The sequence below is a fragment of the Cetorhinus maximus genome, chromosome 11, assembly GCF_964194155.1.
Source record: "Cetorhinus maximus chromosome 11, sCetMax3.hap1.1, whole genome shotgun sequence".
Lineage (NCBI taxonomy): Eukaryota > Metazoa > Chordata > Chondrichthyes > Lamniformes > Cetorhinidae > Cetorhinus > Cetorhinus maximus.
Genome location: NC_135889.1, coordinates 65,920,906 through 65,944,563, shown reverse-complemented (window position 1 = coordinate 65,944,563; position 23,658 = coordinate 65,920,906). Strand labels below are relative to the sequence as shown.

General features: G+C 39.5%; 1 protein-coding gene across 9 annotated transcripts in view; it reads left to right on the top strand.

Annotated features, from left to right (window-relative positions):
* The window catches only part of LOC144686660 (serine/threonine-protein kinase tousled-like 1), a 184,622-nt gene that overhangs the window by 136,790 nt on the left and 24,174 nt on the right, over positions 1–23,658 (top strand). For all 9 annotated transcript variants that reach the window (XM_078552153.1, XM_078552154.1, XM_078552152.1 and 6 more), the window contains one exon: positions 5,944–6,025. In XM_078552153.1, coding sequence (XP_078408279.1) covers positions 5,944–6,025 — 82 coding nt within the window. The remainder of the gene's footprint in view (positions 1–5,943; positions 6,026–23,658) is intronic.

Below are 23,658 nucleotides of genomic sequence, written 5' to 3'. Positions count from 1 at the left end.
CCGGCTCTGATGGCCTCCTGGCCTGTCGCGGGGAGACTGTTTTGATCAAGCTGGCAGCTTCAGCACACAGAGGGGTGCTGCCCCTTCAGCGGTATAATACCCATGCCCGCTCAAAATGACTCATAGGTGGGCCATAATTGGACTAATTGGCTGCCCTCCATGGAGCGGGCACCCAGTTCTCAGCCGCCCCTCGGAAAGTTCTCTAGAGGTGGGAATGCATCAGTGAGCTATGTCACCGTGGCTTCCTGTTATTTTCTCCCGGGCCAGAAAAATCCAATGTTTCCTGACCTTACTATTCTTTCACAAAAGCAAAATATTGTGGATGCTGGAAATCTGAAATAAAACCAGGAAATACTGGAATTCTCTACAGATGCTGCCGGACCTGTCGTGTAAGGGACTTAACGTTTCAGCTGAGGACCTTTGTTCAGAAAGTAAGAGATGTAGCTGCAAGGGAGTGGAAGGCAGGAGAGATTAAATGACAAATAATATGATGGTGCAAGACAAAAGGGGTTGGTAATTGGATAAGTGAAGTAACAGAAAATGGGTCTAAGATGTAAAAGGGAATAACAGAATCATTACCAATAGCTGCTGTCCGGAAAACAAATATGAACACCTATCGAATCTCCTCTTGGCCATCTTTGCTAAAATTAAGAGGTCACCCTCAATTAAAATTTCTCATTCTTGATGTGTGTTCTCTGCACCTTCTCCATGGCCTTGACATTTTCCTAAAGACTCAAAACTAGTCAAGGAGTTATATAGTTTTAAGATTACCTGTTTGTTTTTGTTGTGTGTGCTCTTATTTATAAAACCTAAGATTCCAGAAGTGCTTTTTTTTTTAATCACCTTCCCAACTTGTCTTCTCATTTTTAAATATCTGTATATAAGCCCCAAGTTGCTCACGGTTTTACCACCTGATGTATATGTTCTTTCCTTGTTTTTCCTCCCAAAATGCATCACCGTACATTTCTCTGCATTAAGTTTGATCTGATATTTATCTGTTCAATTTGTTTGCCTGGCTTTGTCCTTCTGAAGTTAACATTGTTCTCCTCGATTAACTGCACTCACTTATTGCGCTGTCTGCAAAATTTGATACTGTACAGCCTATAGTCAAGTCCATATTAGTTTTAAAGAACAGTGATCACAAAGCTGAGTCCTGGGGAACACCACTTTTTATATCCTTCTAGTCTGAATAAACATTCATTAACCACTATAGTGATTTGCTGTTTTTAACCAACTTCTGATCCTTGCTGCTATGTTCCCATGAATAATGTGTTACTTGTATCAACAAACCTCATATGCTATGTGGTACCTTTTTAAACGTCCATATATACAAGATCCTCGGCATTTCCCTTATTAATGTACAGTATTATTTCACAAAGATTCATTAGACAAGGTTTGCCTTTTACATGCCTATATTGACTGTCTTTGATTGAGCTATGTCGTTCAAGGTGAGCATTACTTTTATCCACGGGATCAAAAGGGCTAAAGATAGGAGAAGGTGTCAGATTCAGGAGGTGGACCCCAGCCAAAAAAAAAAATAAGCATGGAAGCAAAGTAACAGAAGAAGACCTTAGCATCATGTGGTCATACAGGTATGAGGCTTATGACCTTTGCTGAGGACACATCATTTAGAATTACAAAAGGGGAAGTTGGAAGGGATAGTAAACAGAAGTGAGTTTAAAATAGGATTTCAAGAAAATGAGGACCAAAAGGAATCAGTAATTAGTTGGCATTGGAGAATTATTTGTCCCTTTGGTTGCTGCCTGATGGGAGGGAAAAACAAGTTTTGGGAAAGTAACAGATGAGACAAAGGATGATGCAGAATAGAAAACCAGGAGAACAATAACACTGATTCAGCCAATAGAAACAAAGAAAGTACTTGCATTTATATAGCACCTTTCACAACCTCAGCACATTTCTGATGCTTTACAGCCACTGAATTATTTTGAAGTATTGTCAGTGTTGTAACGTAGGAAACGCAGCAGCTAGCTTGTTCCCTTTAAGTTCTGACATACAGCGATGATCTGTTTTGGTGATGTTGGCCGAGGGATAAATATTGATCAGAATACCAGGGAGAATTCCAGTCTTCGTTTTAAAATGGTGCCATAGCGGGCAAACAGGCTTTGGTTTAATGTCTGATATAGAGGTGAGAATGCTACAAACTGAACCACAAATGCCAGTACTGCTGAAGAGGAAAGGCTAATGTATGATGTTTGGGGAGAGAGAGAGAGTGGATTGTGTGAAATTTTGAAAGTTAAATTAAATATCCAGGCTACATCAGTGATCACAAATGGATCTGAAAAAGAAACGATGAAACTTTAGCTGGAATTCACATGGAAGAAGTCAAAGCTGGAGGCAAATACTGAGGAAAGGGATGCAGTTGTGGAAATGGATTTTGGAAAATATAAATAAAAATGGTGAAGGGCAGCTAAGATAGTGAACAAGGTGAGAGATACAAGTGAGATTTTATGCTGGAAAGCAACAGGACTCTTTTAAGACTGACATTCCAGGCAGCAGTAAGTTGAGCAATGCAACTAAAAAGAAAATTAATGAAGCTGAAAATCTGAAATTAAAAACACATACTGGAATTTTTATTTCAGATTGCTAGCCTTTGCTACTCTTTTCTTAGCTATTTTCATGCCTTTGTTTTAATGCCTTTCCATTGTCTCACTAGAACTCTCTTTGCACATTATCCATCAGCTTTCACCCCATTGTAGCTTTGTTTAAATAAAACTTCCTTGAACATTTAGCTCATCAACTCACTTCCTCTTGCATTTTATCTATTGGAGCATGAAAGATGCCAGATTAAAAATACCAAGGTCCATCTAGTTCACTTTCTACCATTCTAGTAGTTGCACGATCTAACAATACTGTTCACTTATCCATTTACTGTCCAGTAAATCTGATTGGCAGCTTATAGATCAAACTACCATTTAGTGAAGGTTTATTCTTCTTCCTTCTCAGTTCAAGCAAGATCCATGTGAAGGCACATTAACCAGTAAGATAAAATGCTCTAATAAAGATATAGTTCAGCCCCAATGGCCCATATAAAATACCTAGATATTGGCCATGTAAAGGCACACTTCCGTTTCACATACCTGTGTGGGCTATCCTACAGGGGTCTTGACAGGTTTGATGTGGAGAGGATGTTTCCTCTTGTAGGAGAATCTAGTACTAGGAGCCACTGTTTAAAAATAAGGGGTTGCCAATTAGGATACAGATGAGGAGAATATTTTTTTACTGAAGATTGAGAGTCTTTGGAGCTCTTCCTCAAAAGGCAAAGTGAATATTTTTAAGGCAGAGGTAGACAGATTCTTGATAAGCAAGGGGGTGAAAGGTAATCGGGGGTAGGCAGGAATGTGGAATTGAGGCTACAATTAGATCAGCCATGATCTCATTGAATGGCGGAGCATCTCAAAGGGCCAAGTGGCCGAACCCTGTTCCTAAGTCGTATGTTCGTATGGATACCCTGTGATGTTAAACCTGTGCGAAGTAACTTAAAAACCCCAGAACATAACCATCTTCCACCTGTTCTCTTTCTCCACCCCCATACATGCCAAGGTTTTTATTTTGTTTGATTCCCTTAATCAATTCTTTTCTTCCAGTTTCCAGTTCAGGTTACTCACCTGATGCAATCTATCTTTTGTTTCTGCAACTACTATTAGGCTTCCTGATTGATTTTTGTACTTTGTTATTATTCTTGATTTCCAGGATTCGCAGTTTGTTCTTACTTAAACCCCAAACATAATAGTTTGTCTTCTTCTCAGACATCAGGTTTGCTTTTTGTCTATTCTTAAACATCAGTTTGTCACCTCACAAAATGTGAAAATGTTCTACCTGGCTTTCGCCAAATTTGACAAGGCATACCTTTCTAAACTTAAAAGGCCACATTTAAAAACATTGCACTTTTTATTTTTCATTGGCATTTATCATAGTTTAAAAAAAATTAGTGACTGAGTTAACTGAAAACTATCCATGCATGAGTCATTTTTTAAGAAGCTTGGACTTGTCCCAATGTTGGAAGTAGAAATGTTATACACATTTTCACTAATTATACTAACTTGTCTGATTTACTATGGAAAACGCATGTAATGGGAATTGGCTTTCTGTTAATGCAACTATAAATGCTAACCAACCAAAATCAAAAGGCATAAATACAGAAAAGTTGAACTCTTAGCAGTTAAAACAGAATGAATAAAGGCATATAATTCTTAAAGAAGTTACTAACTTTATACTGACTGGGTTTGATGGGTCTCTGATCTCTTGGCTACACTTAATCCTCGCACCCCACCCACAGTAGAATCAATAGAGTACATCTTATTAAAATGACAAACTCATATAATTGAGCAATAATTGACTTGCTTGACTGGATTATCAATTATAATCACTTGTTTTTTTTTTGCTTGTTATGTCCCTTTTAAAAGGAGCAGTTGGTTCCTCTTTATTGGCAACTTCTGGTTGGACCGAAAGGAGTACAATAGCTCATTTGAATAGCTACTTCTATGTGTGTTTTCTGAATGTTGGAACAAGGTGCAAATCTGCACTAACTTGTATTTTATAATTTCATCACTGTATTCTTGTAATAGAGTTTTGGAATTCTTCATAATTTCAAACTATCCTCAGTACTTTATTTTGAGAGGGAATTCTGATGAATGATGCTGCTTTCTTAAGATTAAATTTTCTAGCATAAATGTAACAAACCTCTTTAGCAATAGACTGCCCATAATACAAGAACAAGTTATACTTGCATTTTTGGATAGTACAGTTCTCTTAAGCCTTGTTTTGTGTGTATTTCCTAAACAAAAAAATACAAAAATCCATCCCATAAGATTAGTTAATCTCAATTCAGATTGCTGGCCTGACTTTACAAGACAACACTATTCCCCCTCCACATTTACCCTCCTTGTTATGCACATTGCCATATCTTGACCTCAATATCACATAGGGCCTTGAGACCTCCATTCATGATAGAGCTCCTGAATCACTCTCTCTCATTTCCCAAGAAAAAAATACCCCAACTCCTTTAATGGAATTCTCGAACTTTAACTGTCCCCTTTTCTGGCCCTCTTCCCACAAAGGTATCAAAATCTCCATTGATTCTCCCAGAACAGCCTCAGTTCTCAGATCCAGACAGGTAATTGCTCTCATGCCTCCCTTTTATAATAGTCAGCTCAGTGGCCTCAAATTGGCAGCTGTAATCTCAAATCTATCTGGTACGTGTCTGACCTGGATGTTCATTGCACAATATAACTTGAACATCTAAAGATTTACAATAATTTCTTCTCCCTAGCTAAATCTGCCACTGCTCCGAAATTATTTTGGTTAGCGGAAGCAATTTCAATCTCCTCCATCCCACTTTACTGCTCCTGTTTGTTCCTAACAGTTTAATTGCAAAAAGTATATAACTAACTTTGTTTTCAATGCTGAGGGAAATCCCACTTGTATCTTTGCTTTCAAAGCTGGCTGCTGTCTCTTGCTCCTTCTTCCAAACTGTCCCTCCACCTGTTTCTTGTCCAAAGCTATTCCTACAAATCATCCCTTTTCCAATCAATGAAGCCCATCTCATGCCTTAACTCTGTCTCCTCAGCCTTCTACTTGTTGATATGAATCTTATTACTATCGCCTGGTATTGCACCTTCCTCCTTCAAAAAAGCAGTCACTACCATTCTACTTGACAAACAAAAAAAAAACCTAACTGCCCCAGTTTTAAACTTTTTAAATAGACTAATGACTAATCATATCTTCATATGTTAACTCATCTTACGCTATCTTTAACAAAACATCAAGAATATATTGTTCAGTGCTCAGTATCTAGTTTCACCCATCTGAAAACTTTGATATGTTAACATTTTTCATGATATGCATCTGTACAAAAAATAGTTAATAGTTAATGGAATTTTGGCTGATTTCCGAATGTTTACCCAGCCTAATTTTCTTTTATAGATTCAAAGATCACCCTACATTGAATGATAGATATTTATTACTACACTTACTTGGACGAGGTGGCTTCAGTGAAGTATATAAGGTATGCACATGCTAATGAGAACTTTAGAGATTGCTGACTATTTCAGGATTGTGATTTCTGTTTGTGTTACTCAGCAAAGCACTCAGCTTTTGCCATAAAAAGGAACGAAGGTTACGAGCTGTGTTTGGTTAGCTAGGCAAAGCGTATTTTTGTATGTAATGTGATGGGTACATCATTGTAATTTTAAGGATCTTCAAATGTTCATGGCTCAAAGTTACTCTCATTCTTCATTTTTAAATGATTTCCCCTGATAAATGGCCTGATTTCAGAATCCTTAATTCTTTTGCTATTTTGTGTTATCTTACATCTTACACTATTTTGAGTTTTGCAATGATTTGATTCTGTGTAGCTTTCTCATCTGACATAGAGATAGATGTAGCGTTGTAATATTTTCTTGGTGTTCTATCATTAGAAGGTAAGTCACAGTGGTTCACTTTTGCTTTTATATCTTTGTGCTGCTCTGTTGGGCAAATCCAAAGTGGTTCTTTGCTAGTATTTTCAGTCTGTCCCTTTTTTGTCACTGTTTCCCTGGTCCCTCAGCTTTGCTTCCACAACCTCTTTGCTATTACAGCTCCCAGGTAGGCTCCCGCAAAGTTATACTTAAAAGGTAGCCTGTTGCCTTATCAGTGGCTGCTCAAAAAACTGGTGTTTTGTGTGCGTACATGCCTTGTCACTGATACTGCCAGTGTCATTTAGTTGCTGTTCCTTTTCTTCTACTTACTCGTGGGGAAAACAAGCATGTGAATGTTATTAGGAAGCAAGACTAGCATTCATAAAGCAAATGAGATGTTATACAAGAGTTTTCATTACTAGTTGTTGATTCCCACTTGTGCTGATACTTGGCTTCTACTCAGTAACTGTCCACAGTAGCAAGACACCATGAACCTTTCTTTTCATGGGAATCACTGAAGTAATGACACATTTTGCTCTTCTGAGTGAGATTGCCAAGTTAGTGCTGATGTTACTGATTTATAGCATTTTCCATGATGTGTGCTCGCATGCTCACTAGGAACTGGGTTGAAGTGAGTAGATTAATTTCTCAGGAAGATCTTTTACAACCAGACAACAGACAAGAATTTCACCCCATCATTCTGGTATAGATTTTAATCTGGGTGTTCAGGTAGAAGAACAAACTAATTGTGCAGCCAACATGCCATGTTAGTTTTTTTTATCTGAGCTTAATTCTTTAAATGCAACCTGCGGAGTTCTGGGAAAATGTTAATAAAAAGCTATCCATTAAATCTAAAAATCTGTTTGCCAGGATCTCTAAGCCATATGCTGTGCTGTTGTAATCATGCTTAAAATAACATGTAGCTTGATTCCATCTGATTATGTGCTGAGTAAGAAAACTTGAATTATTTTGTCTATGACTAACATTTTTAATAAGAAAATTAATGTCAAAGCGATTTGTCATTGTAAAGAAGGCCCTTTCTGTTAGGCCAAGCCAATACTGAAATTTACATGTACATTCTAAGATTGTTATTTAGGAGCAGAAAGAACGCCAGTGCTTTTCAGATCTGCACAGGAAATTGTCTGTGAAATATGTTGACTAAGGATTGATGGATTTCAGTAGACTTGGTAACAAGAGAATACCTAGTCTGAGAAGCAACATTTTCTGCAACTTCGTACTGTATTTAATAGACTTCCCCTTTCCCCCTTCATTGTTGCTCTTCAATGTGGGTTGTGTTAACTCGCACTTCAAATGATTATGGGAGGAGTTTCAGTTTATTTTTGTGTATATTAACAGAGCTCCGATGGGATTACTCAAGTCTGAGGATACGCTTTTTCACTGTGGGATGTTATGCCATGTAACATACTGGCTTATCAGAGCAAATCAACAAAGGGTGATGAGGAGACTTGGAAATAAATGTGATGCTTACAGGAAATGTGTGCAGTACAGAAGTCCATGCTATGCATAAAACTTTTAATGTATTCCTATCAGATCTCTTGTGGTGTTGCTGATGTTGAGTTATAGAATATGCTGTTCTTGTTTTAAAAAAAAAATAGGATATACAAGATGAAATTCCACAATTCTGGCCCTTTTTTAATATGGCAGGTGCTAGTCATGCTTGCTGAAAAGTAAATTGATGACACCGACACTTCATTCTGTTACATGGCATAAGCTTCTTGTCCATACTTTTATATATTACACTTGATTTGTGTCTATTCTATATATGGTGCAGTAGTCCGGACTTCCTGCTAATATTTATATAGTACTTTCCAAGTTTCATGCTATCCTGCATACTGTAGATCTGTAGAATGCATTGTGGGGTTGTTGATCCAGTGAAGTTTTGCACAATCATTTGACAGTTGGTTAATAGATATTGTAATATTAAGGCACCATGTGTAATGGGTGCCACAATTTTTGATCCAGTTGATACACGGCACCTACAGTAAGAGGGAAGACCCTCTGCTTACGATCTGGGTACGTCTCTTCTAATCACCATGACAGTAGAATCCATAAATTTTCTCTGTTCGTTTGTGTGTGCATTTTGATTCCTAGTCTGGACCAGAGCCTGTTAACCTGTTTCCCTTTTTATATCTCATGAGCCTTTTTTCCCTGTTTCCTCCCCTCCCTGTCATGCTACCTTTCTTCTCTCTGCTTGGTTACTTGGCCTACCCCTAAACCTTCCAAACTGATGATTACTGCTCTACCTTCCTACTCTCCTGTTCCTGTTCCAAGCTTGAATTTTTTTTGAATACCCTGTAGTTACTCTCCTAATGCTCTCTGAAGGGCCCATCGCTGACAGTAGCAACATCAACTGTCCTAGCCTTACCAACATGCTTCCTGCCCCGTTTCCCCACTCACCACTGCTGCCTTGGATTTTGCCAGAAGACAGCCATCATACTCCAGAATATCCATTCAAATATCCACTCACAATAAGGCTCTTGTTCTCCATGACTTTATTGTGGATAATTGCATTGATCTCCTGGATTTAACTGAAACTTGGCTTGCAATGATGATCCCTTACTCCTTGCTGCAAGCTTCTTGCTTGGCTATATTTCCCACCACCTGCCTTGTCAAAACTGCCACGGTGACAATGTAAACCTAATCACCACATCACACTGGCTTCTCCTGCTAATCCTCTGGTACTTTCTCCTCTGAGGATCACACCTTGTTCAACCCTTAGCACCTGCTCTTGAAAACACTTATTGTTTTCCACACTTCCACCTCCTGTCCCCACTAAATCAAACCCAAGTTTCTCATCTGTCCCCTTTTCATCCCCAGCCACTGCATTAACTGCAGCTCATCCTTTACAATCTCAGCTCGCTGTGTCTTTTCTCTTCTAAATTCACAGGCCTCTTCCCTCTACCTCTCCCTCTGTATAATCTCTCCTCCTTACACTCAGGCCACTTCCTCAACCTTGCCTTTTTGCATGGCTTCTCTACTCCCATTGTCTCTATAATAAACAAGGCCATTTCCTCAGCATCTGTCTGTCCTTTGAGATGGACGTCAACGGTCTTTTGGCACTGTTTTGAAGAAGAGTAGGGGAATCCTTCCTGCATCCTAGCCAATATTTATTCCTTAATCAACCTCACTAAAACAGATTATTGGTCATTAGCACATTGTGCTGTGGGAACTTGCAGTGTGCAAAATTTGCTACCATGTCTCCTGGAATACAACAATGACTGCACTTAAAAATAAAAACTTGATTAGCTGTAAGGGTGTGCTAAAATTATGAAAGGTGTTACATAAATTCAAGACTGTCTGTCTTTTCCTAGAGAAAGTACTATCTCTGCATTTGGTGCTCTTGTTTCCCACCAAACCCCACCTCAAAAACTTAACACCCCATTCCCAGTCATTCACCCTAGTATGGTCCCCATCATTGCCTCAAATTCAAGAAATGTAAATGTGAGCATGTCTGAAACACCAATGTGCTGGAAATTTCCTCGCTAAGTTTCTCCACCTCCCCCCTCCTTTAGGGCCCTCCTAGCCACTCAACTCTCTGCCCAAGTTTTTTAGTTGTTCCCTAATATCTTCTCCTGTATCTTGATATCTACTTTTGTCTGCTTTTTGCATCTGTGAAGAGCCTTGGATGTGAGTACATTGTAGATGCTATGTAATGCTTCATAAAATAACTTGCATTGATATAGCATGCCAACGCTCTACACAGAGATAGTTAGCCAAAAATAGATACATTGCGATAGAATGATTTTCATTTAAAATTATTTCAAGGAAGAGGGAATAGGATTCGGCTGTAATAAGGGACAGTCCTGGGTTTTGCCAGCTGGGGTGAGTTAACCTGGTGTTTCACAGCACTGAGGTGGACATGAGTTTGTTAAAGGAAGATGCACTGGCGTTCTCTGCAAACACTAAATGTGCTTGGCTCATGGATGTCTCTTATCCTTTCTCCCTTTCCCTCTCCCTCTTCTTCCTCCCTTTTGTTTTCCGCTTCAGTTTCCACTTTCACTCTTGCTTTTTCACTTTCAATCTTGTCCTTCCTTCCTTCCTTCCCTCATGTGCCTCCCAATCAAGAAAACAGTTGATAATCAGATTATTAGTGAAGGTTGCTTTTAAGATTCATTATTTTTTTGAACTCAGAGTTGATTAAGGAAAAACACTGCCTGGTTCTCCTGTGTAGTATATCTGTTTAGGTTTTTTCCTCCCTCACAGCTATCATTAATTAGAATAATGATAGTTTCTAGCTATCAACAAAACATAGGTAATAATCAGGTGACAGTTTTTTTCCCCCTTCTAAATTCAACTATTTTGTTTGCTAAAAGAGCTCCAATTAGGTTGGTGAAAGACACTTTTTTTTCTAATCAGACATGTTTTCTGAAACAGTGTATTTCAAACATCAACTCAAGCAATAACAAGTGTGCAATCAACCTATTATGTTTCTCTCACTACAGTTCACACAAGTTTAAAATAAGCACAATATAAATTAAACCTTAAGCTTTTTTGAAATGTTACTCTAACCATTTTGAATAGTGTCCAAGAACAACTGACTAAGTCTTGTTAAAAGCTGGTTGAGAACCATTTTATCATTTGACTAGCTTAAATGTTATTTATGAATCCTGGAAAACTGTCCATGTTGCAAATGTGTAACCCAAGGGACTTATCCTTCAACTAAGAACTGGGCAGAAATAAGATGTCATAGTCCAGGCTATTAGTAGACACTGAAGCCTTCAGGTAAAGAATTAAGATAATTGAAGGAAGATACCGAAAGATACAAAGAATTCAATGGATAAATTTAGTTGTGTTATTTTGAAAATTTAAATTGTCAACAAATAGGGTGTGGAAAATGATGAAACATGTAACTATTCATTTTGTTTAAAACTTTTTGACATTAGAAATTTCAGTTATTGAGGGAAAAATGGTGGATTTTCTTTCCCCAAAAAGTACTTTAATTCAGTTGGCTCACCAAGAATCTATAATGGTGAAAGTTAATAAGAGTTTTCATATAAAATATTGTCATAGGGTTTTCCGATTGTGCCATTTTGACAGGAGTTACCATTATAACTGCATGATACAAGAAATTAGGTTAATGTGTACTGAAAGTGTGTTGTATACAGGATTTTTAATAAGAGGTATACATAAGTTCCACATGATAACATTTCAAATGGAAGGAGGGTCATGTGGAGCTCAAACCTGTTTGGTTGAATTACCTGTTTGTGCTGTAATTTCAATGTAACTATCTCACAAATGCCTTTGTCCTACTAAAAAAAACTATACTGAAACAAAGGCAGTCATTTGGAATGTACAGTGAAACTCTCTAGGGAGCATCATATCACTCTTGAAGACCCCCAACTACAGCATTTGTGGCTTTTCACAGATCAAGGGAATCATGAGTATATTGATTCGAATGTATATTCGAGATGTATATTCTCTTTCATGGTTTAGCATCCATAGACATGCAATGGAAAGGCTTCTGATTCATTTGCAACTTTCAGAACCAAGCTATGGATGAGTTTGTGGTACAAAGAAGAAACCATTGCAAAGAGAGAGCACTGTGTGTTACACTGAACATGAGGTTCTTTAGTAAGCTTGTTGATGTGGCTGGCACAACAGACCTGTTAATGTTCTTCGAGTGAACTGAAAACAAATGCTGAATGCATACTCAAAATTTTAACTCTTGGGTGACAGTTACTTAAAAACATTACGTGGAGGCTGGGCATGAGATCCCATGCCTGAGTTGCAGAGAAGCATGCATCTTCTGCTTAAACTCCATATCTGCAGCTGGCAGAAACACCTGTTTTTTATTGGGATAAGTTTAATAACAATGTTGTCATCAGTGGCAATATACTTGTGCCTCTTATGGTGAGTTGTGCTAATCACCCATTCTGTTCAAAGAATCCCTGTTGTTCACCAGTGAATATTCAAATTCATGCTTCTCAGTTATCTAACAACCAAACTAGTAGTTATCCTTCTTGGGGTAAGATGTGGTCTCTTTGGGGTTACGATGGCCCCAAATAATTTGCCTGCCAATGGAGACCTAGGACCAAATTCAGTCCCTCTGGCAAGGTCAGTAATCAGATATGTGAACCAACCAAGTCCATATTACTCAAGGGCACTGTGAGTGATTAACTTACTAATTGAAACTGAAAGGGTAGGGGAACCACCTGGGATTATTCCCAGTCTGCTCCAGATTGCTCTATGCGAGAAGCCTCGATGAGCAAGCTGGTTTTAGATGCATAAGTAGCAGGAAGGCACTCTGACAAGTTGTATAGCTTTAGCTAGATAAACTCTAATAGAACTCCATCCAGACTTAGGTGTCCTGAAGACTCGCTTTCGCCCATCTGCGCCTAAAGTCTTTGGACTTGCTCATTTGTGTTGTATTGCATAAGAAATAGGAACAGGAGTAGGCCATTTGGCCCCTCGAGCCGGCTCCACCATTCATTAAAATCATGGCTGATCCAATTGTGGCTTTCCCGTCTGCTTCCCTAACCTTTGACTCCCTTGTAGATCAAAATTCTGTCTAACTCGGCCTTGAATATATTCAAAGTTCCAGCCTCTACTGTTCTTTGGGGAAAAGAATTCCAAAGACCAACAGCACTCTGAGAGAAGAAATTCCTCCTCCTCCCTGCCTTAAATGAGAGTCTTCTAAACTCCAATGAGTTGTTTGCAAAGAACTGGTCACAGCACGTGAATATATGTTGCTTCTAGCAAGTGTAAATGAGCTATGTCATGAGCTTGACTGATTATCTTAAATTGGTTGTTAGTGTAGCTGTCAGCACTCGCAGGATTGTTCAGCAAGTGCTACCCAATCACAAAATCAATAATTGGATAGGCACTTTAAGGAAATAAACCTGGATGACTATGGGGACAAAGACTCGATGGGCTGAATGCTGGCGTAGACTCAGTGGGTCGAATGGCCTCCTTTTGTGCTGTAAATGAATGTCACTCTGAGTATAGGCCCAACCTGCTCAATCTTTCCTCATAAGACAATCCCTTAATCCCAGGAATCAACATAGTGAACATTCTCTGAACTGTTTCCAATGGAAGCCTGTTCCCCTGAAGTACTGCACACAGTACTCCAGGTGTAGTCCTACCAATGTCCAGTACAGTTGTAGCAAGATTCCCTACTTTTATACTCTGCCATCCCCTCCCTTGCAATTAAGTGCAACATTCCATTTGCCGCCTCAATTACTTGCTGTACCTGCATGCTATCTTTTTGTGATTTGATTACAAGGACACCCAGATCCAGGGGTCAAAATAATTTTGTTTCTTCGAGGGCTCTTTTTGAGATTTTCCTTAGGGCTACTTTTTGAGTTTTGAGGGCAACATTTTGGTTTTCAGGGGCTCCTTTTTCATTTTCACAAGAGGTGTTCAGGATACTATTCTTCTTAGTTCTTTGGTATTTTCTCTTAAATTTGGATTCTAAATGCAATTACCAATTTACAATAATAAACTAAAATCAGGTTCACCTCAAATTCTAACTATTTGACGCATTGAAACAGAAATCACAGGGCTACAGAGGAAGAGTTTGGGTGCAAATCTGCAGAAAAGGTTTGACATAAGGAATGAAATTCAATGTTGTAATCTAATGAAGAATTTAAATTGTAAACCAATTGAATTTCACTGACAACTTAGATGAGTGTTTCCTCACTGTGCAAGGTAACTAACATGCTTGCAACTCAGTGCTGCTTTATGAAACCGTGTTAGAAATATCAAAATACCAAGTTACTGAACAGAATTTAATAAAGCAGAACCCCATAAGGTAATGCTCTGTCACCTCTCTCCAGTGGAAGGGAGATGCACACAGAGTCTGGGCTGCTGCCCGCTAGTACTGACCAATACCAAGGTGCAAACCAGCCTCAGTTGAAGCAAGAATTAGGAGCAGGAGTAGGCCATTCAGCCCCTCGAGCCTTCTCTGCCATCCGATAAAATCATGTATGATCTGACTGTGGCCTCAATTCCACTTTCCTGTCTCCCTTCCATAACCCTTGATTCCCTTGCTAATCAAAAATAAATCTAACTCAGCCTTGAGCATATTCAATGACCCAGCCTTCTACTACTACTTTGTGGAAGAGAATTCCACAAACTAATAACCCTCAGAAAATACTTCTCCTTATTTCAGTCTTAAATGGGAGACCTTTATTTTTCGAACTATGTCCCCAGGTTTTAAACTCCCCCACAAGGGGAACCATTCTCTCAACATCCACCCTCTTTCAAGTCCTCTCAGGATCTTATATGTTTCAATCAGATCTCCCCTTATTCTTCTAAACTCCAATGGGTATAGGCGCAACCTGCTCAATCTTTTCTTCATAAGATAACCCTTTCATCCCAGGAATTAGTCAAGTGAACCTTCTCTGGACTGCTAATGCAATTAGATCCTTCCTTAAATAAGGAGAACAAAACTATACACACTACTCCAAATGTGGTATCACCAATGCCCTGCACACTGGAGTATAACTTCCCTACTTTTATACTCAATTCCCCTTGCAATAAACGTCAACATTTCATTTGTCTTCCTAATAACTTGCTGCACCTGTGTACCAACTTTTTGTGAATCATGTTCCAGTATGCCCAGAACCCTCTGAACCATAGGCCTGAATCTTCTGTTCGGCGTGCGGGGGCGGCCCCCGCTCACCACATAAAATGATGCGCGGTGACGTCGGGCGTGCGCCCTGATGTCACCACGCGTCATTCCGATCTTCAGTTTGGCGGGCACACGCCTGAGTCAGCTGCATGCCCACTGAACTGCCAAAGGCCTGTTAAGGCCTTCAACACCCTCATTAAAGCTATTAACATGGCTGTATGTCCAACCTTAAGGTTGGCGGGCAGGCGAAGAGCCCAGGCAGCCTTCACATTTTTCATGGAACCTCATCCACAGTCAGGATGAGATTTCATGAAGGGTTTTTAAGTTTAATAAAAAATTTTATTAAAATTCATTGCCATGCCCCAGCTAATGTGACACTGTCACATGAGGTGGACATGTCTGAATATTTTTTTTTTCTTTATTTCAATTTTTCATAATCAAAGTACTCTCCCTGAGGCAGCTCCGTGCCTTAGATTTCTGTGTAGGCCCTGACTCTACCTCCTCCCCCTGCCCGCACAGGTAGCGCTGAGTGCTTCTGGGTGCGCGTCATGCTGGATGGGCCTTAATTAGCCCAGCCATGTAAAATGGTGGCACGCATCCAATCGCGGGTGGCGATTGGCTACACACTCACCCGTGCCCTCTCCCACCAGCCTGTCCAACAGGGAGAAAATTCTCCCCATAGAGTTCTGTGGGGTCTCTCCATTCAAATAATATACTGCATTTTTATTCTTCCCGCCAGGTGGGCTAGTTCGCATTTTCCCACATTATACTCGATCTGCCAAATTTTTGCCCACTCATTTAACTGACCTAAATCCCTCGATAGATTCTTTACGTCCTCTTGACAACTTACTTTCCTATCCTTGTGCCATCAGCAAATTTAGCACCATATCAACACTCCCTTCATCAAGTTATTAAGATAGATTGTAAGTAGTTGAGGCCTCAGCACTGAACCCTGTGGCATTCCACAAACCCAAAAATGACCTATTTATCCCTACTGTCTGTTTCCTGTTAGCTAACCAATCCTGTATCTTGCTAATATGTTACCCCCAACACCATGAGCTCTTATTTTGTGAAGTAGCCTTGATGTGGAACCTTGTCGAATTCCTTTGGAATTCCAAGTACACTACATCTACAGATTCCCCATTATCCATGTTGCTTGTTATTTCCACACACAATTCTAATAAATTAGCCCAACATGATTTCCCTTTCAAAAAGCCACGTTGACTCTGCCTGATTGTGTTACGATTTTCTAAGTGTCCTGCTATAACCTTCTTAATAAAGAATTCTAGCATTTTCCTTATGGCAGACATTAGGCTAACTGGCCTATAGTTTCCTGCTTTATGTCTCCTTCCTTTCTTGGATAAAGGTTTAGTGATTTTCCAATCTACTTATACCTTTCCAGAATCTAGGGTATGTTGGAAGATTACAACCAAGCATCTATTATCTCTTCAGCCACTTCTTTTAAGAACCCAGGATAAAAGCCATCAGGTCCAGGGGACTTGTCAAACTTTAGTTCTAATAGTTTTCCCAGTACCTTTTCCCTAGAGATTTTGATTGTTTTAAGTTTCTTTCTCCCTCCCTGCTGATTTTCAAGTATTCAAGTGGTATATTTTTTGCCTTCCACACTGAAGACAGGTGCACAATATCTGTTCAATGTTTCAGCCATTTCCTTGTTTCCCATTATTAACCCTCCAGTCTAATCAGCAGTGCGCTCAACTAACCATCTTTCTTTTGGGATATGTTTTATAAAATAATATACAACAATTCCTTCCATTTGTGCTGAGGGAGTTTCTTGTGACTAAATTGATAAAGTAAAAGCATACTGAGATTACAAAGATGGTTTACAAATCTTATGATCTAGCATGGTTTTTGAGAAGTGCAGCTGAACAGTGAGAGACCTTGGTGCCTGTATATACAAATCCTTAAAGATAGTAGGGCAAGTTAGCCACTTGTCTTTATAAATAAAGGCATAGATTATAAAATCAAAGAGATCATGCTGGAATTTTATAAATCACAGGCTGGACCTCAACTGGAGTGTTGTGAACAATTCTGGGTAGCACACTTCAGGAAAGGTGTTTCTGAAAAAAAACTTTTAGAAAGGGTAGAGAGAAGGTTTACCAGGGATAAGGGACTTCAGTTATGAAAATAAATTGGAAAAGTTAGCACTGTTCTCTTTGGAATATAGATGATTAATAGGTGACCTAATAGAGATTTTCAAGGTGTTGAAAGGTTTTAATAGAGTGAATTCACCTTGGGTGAGTAGGAAAATTACCAGAGGTCATAGATTTAAAATCACTAACAAAAGACCTAGAGGAGGGATAGAATTATTTTTCACTGAGTTGTCAGGTTGGAATGCTCTACCTGAAAAGATGATGGAACTGATTTCATAAATAATTTTAAAAGGGAGTTGGACAGGTTCTTGAACATGCAGAATATACAGGACTGTGATCAAAAAATGGGGAGATATGAATAAACATGGCTGCTCTTTCAAAGAGCCACACAAGTATGATGAGCCAAATGACCTCCCTTACTATAAGTTTCTTTGAATTCAAATAGTCGTTTGATAGTATAGAACTTGAGTATCGCTGAAAAAAGACACATATTGAAGCTTTTTGCCTTGCACTCATCAGGACATTAGCAAGAATATCAAATGTAACGGGAGCAACAATTTACATATCACAAGAAGAGAATGCTGATTGGTTGGCAAGTGTACTCTGATTGGTAGAGGCGTTGCCATGGAGTATGCACCAGCTAACTGATGACTGACACTTAACTGCAAAACTTTGTTTAAATTCAAACCAGGCAGGTTGACTCTGATCAAGGCATTGCCCTGGGGAATGAACTAGAGAATGGATGTCACCTATTTTGTTCAGTTCACACAGGTGCAATGTTTCCATGTCCTTTCTGACTGCAAAGGACAGGGCACTGTGTTAATATATGTAGCTTCTAGCATGCATAAGTGTGCCGCAAAGCGAGTCCGACTGATAATTTTTAATTGGTTATCAGCATTATTCTTAGCACACTCAGGATTGTTTAATAAATGTTGTCCAATCACAGAATCACATCTAATGTTGGACATTGTGTTTTGAGTTTTGCAAGCACAGGCTGGTTAGGTACCATCAGTACCTTGCCTGTTGCAAACAGCCAAAGGAACTTGATGTTTGATATGATCTGCCAGCCTTTGGGGCGTATGGCCTACATACCTAGCATCACACCAGCACTGAAATTCATATATCACATTACTCATTTGTGTGATAGGCAGAACGTCTTTTTGGCAGCAACCTATCAGTGGCAATCACCACTCGTATTGTTACTGCACAGTAGCAACTTGAAACTGTTAGCTCCACCTGTTGCTCAAATTTTTGAGACACCTTACCCTTCCAGCGTAATCTGAGGTAGACTGGGTACTTTTCAGGACTGAAAATGGCCACCTTAGGCACATTCACAAGTTTGTGCGATATACAACAAGCAATGATCTGATCAGGGTAGCCATTAACTTGCAGGATGGCTTTGATGCATCCTAATTCGGCATCAAGCTTGCATGGTGAGCAAATGGCTTGTGCCCTATTTATAAGGTTGCCAATAAGGCCAATCTTTTAATGTGTGGAACTGTAGGAATCTCAACATGTATATTGACCAGTGAAAGTAGGCGGTAACAGAGAACCTCCAGCAGGTTTCTCAACTAGCACATCAAGAAAAAGGAGCTTATTTGACTGCTCTATTTCAAAGGCGAATTTGAGCGCAGGATAGAGCCCATTAAGTGTCTGTAAGGAAATTCATACATGCAGCTGTGGATTCAAATATAGCAAATTTATCATCTACATATCAGAAATATGCAAGGGTCAGGGGGTTAGTTGTCATTCCATCGAAGACACATTTCTCATGGAATCCAACAAAGATGTTTCCAAGAGCTAAGCCTAGAGGGAATCCCACGGCAACACCATCTATTTGAGCATACATGGTGTCATTAAAACTGAACTCAACTGCGCAGGCTGCTGTGTTCATAAGTTCAATGAATGTTGATTCACATAATGGCGGTGAGTCTAGATGCCATGATAGAGTGCTACAGTGCAAATGCCTATGGCTTACTTGAGGTATTTGGTATTCTTGTGAATGTCCTGATGAGTGCAAGATGAAAAGCTTCAACATGTCTTTTTTCAGCAATATTCCAGTTTCTATGAATTGATGACTGGTGAGTCAACTTTTTTTTAAACTTAGTTTGGCCAGTGATTACTACATCATCTTACTGGTTTTAATTGTCTTGAGACATTTTATGTTCAAAATAAAACCAATCTTCTTACCCGGGGTGTCATTCAGTTTACCAGCTTCTCAGATCAGTGATTAACTGTGGTAGCTTCAAGTTAAATGCTTGGGTACTGTATTAATTGAAATTTTCATAATAACAATAATCTATTGATCTCAATTAAGGCATATATGGAGCAACAGTTGGGTAAATGAAATTGAGGTATGAGCTAATGAATGACAGAACAGGCTCGGAGGGCTGAATGGCTTATTCCTGTTTCCTTTATTGAAGTATTCTATTTGGAACAAGAACAGCTTCAGGAAGAATGTGTGCACTTATTGAATGACTGTCAGCAGTTGTGAATCTGGGCACATATCTGCCCTGGACTGTGCTTAAATGAGCTCACTAATTTAATATCGAATTAATAAGAGAAGAAAAAGGGTATCTGAAGGTGTTTTTTTGTATGCTGCAGTATATAATGTCTGTTCAGCACTTATGCAAACCTGTAGGAAATCTATATTTAAATTTCAAATATTCCTTGTTGACATTCACATAGATGTCTTTCAGCAAATAAATGATATTTTATCTCAAGGCCCACATTGGGAAATCCTTTTATTGTTTACTAAATTTTTCATTGAGTTTGTCTCATTTCGACTGAATTAAGTTTTGGAAATTTAAATCAATATGGATAATTATAAATAATGCATCCCATAACTGCCATTACAAAATGATTAATTTGGTGCCTCTCATTATTTTTGTCTGAGGATGCAAGTCCAAACTACATTTGAGTTTGTTGACATCTGTGAAGATTGAGATTAATCGTTTGGCATATCAGTTGTTTTAACTCTCAACTTAAATTGGGGTGCATTTTTTAATAAACTGTATGGTAGAGAAAAATTGCTCAACTTGGCTATCTTCGTTAAATACTGAATTAAAAGTAGGAGGACTCTATGGTAAAGGAAAAACATAAAATGTGCATGCTTAATTATTAAATAATTTATGGCAATACCTTTGGGTAATAGTAAGACGACGAGTAATGGACTGCATCCTGGTAATATTCACAAATGATGCAAGCACTTCAGAGTTTAGTAGACAATGTTTTAGCATTTTTAAAAAATCATTAATGATTTGGATTCAGCAGTGCACATTAGTCAAACTGGCCAATGCTCCAAACTCAATAAAAGAATATCACTCTATTTCTGCTTTTGCTCTTTTAACTTTTTACTCCTCCTTGACTCCTCTCTTCTATTGCCATGCCCCCTTCACTTCTCCACTTTCAGGTACTCTTCCCTCCCAATTTCCTACCACAACCATCGACAGTCCTCAATCTTCCTTCTGTCTTGCTGCTGTCCCAGGCTTGACTCACTCTTTGATAAGGCTGCAGCTTCCCTATGTGCCTCTCTTAGCATCCACCAAAGGCCTCACTGAGGCATTTGGTGCTGGTTCATTATGAGCAGTAATCCCAATTGCCCCGTCCCACTCTCTTCCCACCCAGTACCCTGCTTGGGGCTAATCTTGCTATCTGCTTCCTTGTCCAACTCATCCCTCGCACTGTGGAATCTGCCATCGGATCAGGTCTGACTACCCCTCTACATATCTCCCTCCAGAATGTCTGTTCACTTGTGAGTAAGGCCCTTGCCATTAACGAATTTGTTGTAGATTATTGCATTAGCACCATAGCCTTACATTTTCTGGTTGAGGGATGATCACAGAATTGTTACAGCACAGAAGGAGGCCATTCAGCCTGCCATATCTGCGCCGGCCCTCTGAATGAGCAGTTCACCTACTGCCATTCCCCCACTTCCTCCCCATAACGCTGCACATTCTTCTTCTTCGGATTATAATCCAATTCCCTCTTGAATACCTCGATTGAATTTGCCTCCACCACAGTCTCAGGCAGTGCATTCCAGATCCTTGTCACTTGCTGCATGACAAGGTTTCCCCTCATGATGCCATTGCTTCTTTTGCCAGTTACCTTATATCTGTGCCCTCTTGTTCTCAATTCTTCCACCAGTGGGAACAGTATTTCCCTATCTACTCTGTCCAGACTCCTCACGATTTTGAATACCTCTATCAAATGTCCTCTGAACCTTCTGTTCAAGGAAAATGATCCAAACTTCTTCAATCTGTCTACATAATTGAAATTCCTCATCACTGGAACCATTCTTGTGACTCTTTCTAATTTCTAATGCCTTTGCATCTTTCCTAAAGTGTGGCACCCAGAAATGGACACAGTACTCCAGTTGAGGCCGAACTAGCATTTAACATAACCTCCTTGCTCTTATACTCAGTGCCCCTATTAATAAAGCCGAGGATGCTGTATGCTTTCTTTATCGCATTCTGAGTTTGTCCTGCCACCTTCAATGACTTATGCACATATACACCCAGGTCCCTCTCCTCTTATATCCCCTTTAGAATTGCACCCTTTATTTTATATTGTCTCTCCATGATCTTCCTACCACAGTGAATCATCTCACACTTCTCTTCATTGAACTTCATCTGCAACTTGTCCGCCCATTCACCAGCTTGTCTATGTCCTTTGAAGTTCTACACTGTCCTCCTCACAAGTCACAATCCTTCCAAGTTTCATATCATTTGCAGATTTTGAAATTGTGCCCTGTACACCAAGGTCTAGGTCATTAATATATATCAGGAAGCACAAGGCTCCCAACACCAACCCCTGGAGAAGTCCTGTGTACACTTTTCCTCTAGTCTGAAAAACATCCATTCACCTCTACTGTCTGTTTCCTGTCACAGCCAATTTCGTATCCATGTTGCTACTGTCTCTTTTATTTCATGAGCTATAACTTTGTTCTCAAATCTATTGTGTGTCACTTTGTCAAATGCCTTTTAGAAATCCATGTACACCACCAACAACATTACCCTCGTCAATCCTCTCTGTTAGCTCTTCAAAAAACTCCAAGTTAGTTAAACATGACTTACCCTGAACAAATCTGTGCTGACTTTTCTTAATTAACATGCATTTGCCCAAGCGACTATTAATTTTTTCCCGAGTTATTGTTTCTAGAAGCTTCCCCACTATCGAAGTTAAACTGACTGGTCTGTAGTTGCTGGGCTTATCTTTATGCCCTTTTTTGAACAAGGGTATAACATTTGTGATTCTCCAGCCTCCTGGCAGCACCCCTGAGTCTAAGGAAGACTGGAAAATTAAGGTCAGTGCCTCCAATTTCCATGCTCAATTCCCTCCGTATCCTTGGATGGATCTCATCTGGTTCTGGTGCCTTATTAACTTTAAGTACAGACTGCCCATCCAATATCACCACCCTATTAATATTAAACAAAGTCTCTGAATTACCTCCTCTTTCACCATGACCTGGGCGGGATCATCTTCCTACACCAGATGAACTGCAGCGATTCAAGAAGGAAGCCCACCACCACCTTCTCAAGGGCAACCAGGGATGGGCAATAAATGCTGTCCCAGATAACAAAGCCCACATCCCATGAATGAATTTTAAAAAAGACCGATGCAAAGTATTCATTTAATACCTCAGTTATGCCCCCTGTTTCCATGCATAAATCCCCTTTTTGGTCCCCAGTCGGCCCCACTCCTCTTTCCCACCCTTTTACCATTTATATGTCTGTAGAAGACTTTGGGATTCCCTTTTATGTTAACTGCCAGTCTCTTTTCATACTTTCTCTTTGCTTCTCTTATGCTTTTTCACTTCCCCTCTGAACCTTCTATCTTCAGCCTGGTTCTTGGTTGTATTATCCACCTGAAATCTGTCATAAGCACACTTTTTCTTCTTCTTCTTTATAATCTCTATCTTTTTCATCATTCAGGAAACTCTGGATTTACTTGCCCAACCTTACCCCTTTTTGGAACATACCTTGGCTATCCACACTATCTCTTCTTTAAAGGTAGCCCATTGTTCAGTTACCATTTTGCCAGCCAACCTTTGATTCAGATTTATCTGGCCCAGATCCATTCTTACCCCATTGAAGTTTGCTTTCCCCCAGTTAATTATTCCTACTCTAGATTGTTCTTTGTCATTTTCCATAGCCAACCTAAAGCTTATGATACAATGATCACGGCCTCCTAAACATTCTCCCACTGACACTTGATCCACTTGGCTCACTTCATTCCCAAGTACCAGGTCTAGCAATGCCTCCTTTCTCGTTGAACTGGAAACATGCTGCTGTAGAAAATTTTCCTGAACACACTCTAAGAACATTTGTCCCTCTCTGCCCTTTACACTACTACTATCCCAGTCCATATTTGGATAGTTAAAGCCCCACATTATAACGCTCAGTAATTCTTGTACCTCTCTGTAATTTCCTTGCAGATGTGTGTTATGATCAGGTGAGGAAGGTCAATTGGCTCCCCTCTTTTCCCTCTCCTCATTTGACTGCAACAGGTTTTTTGTTAAAACAGATATACTTGCCAA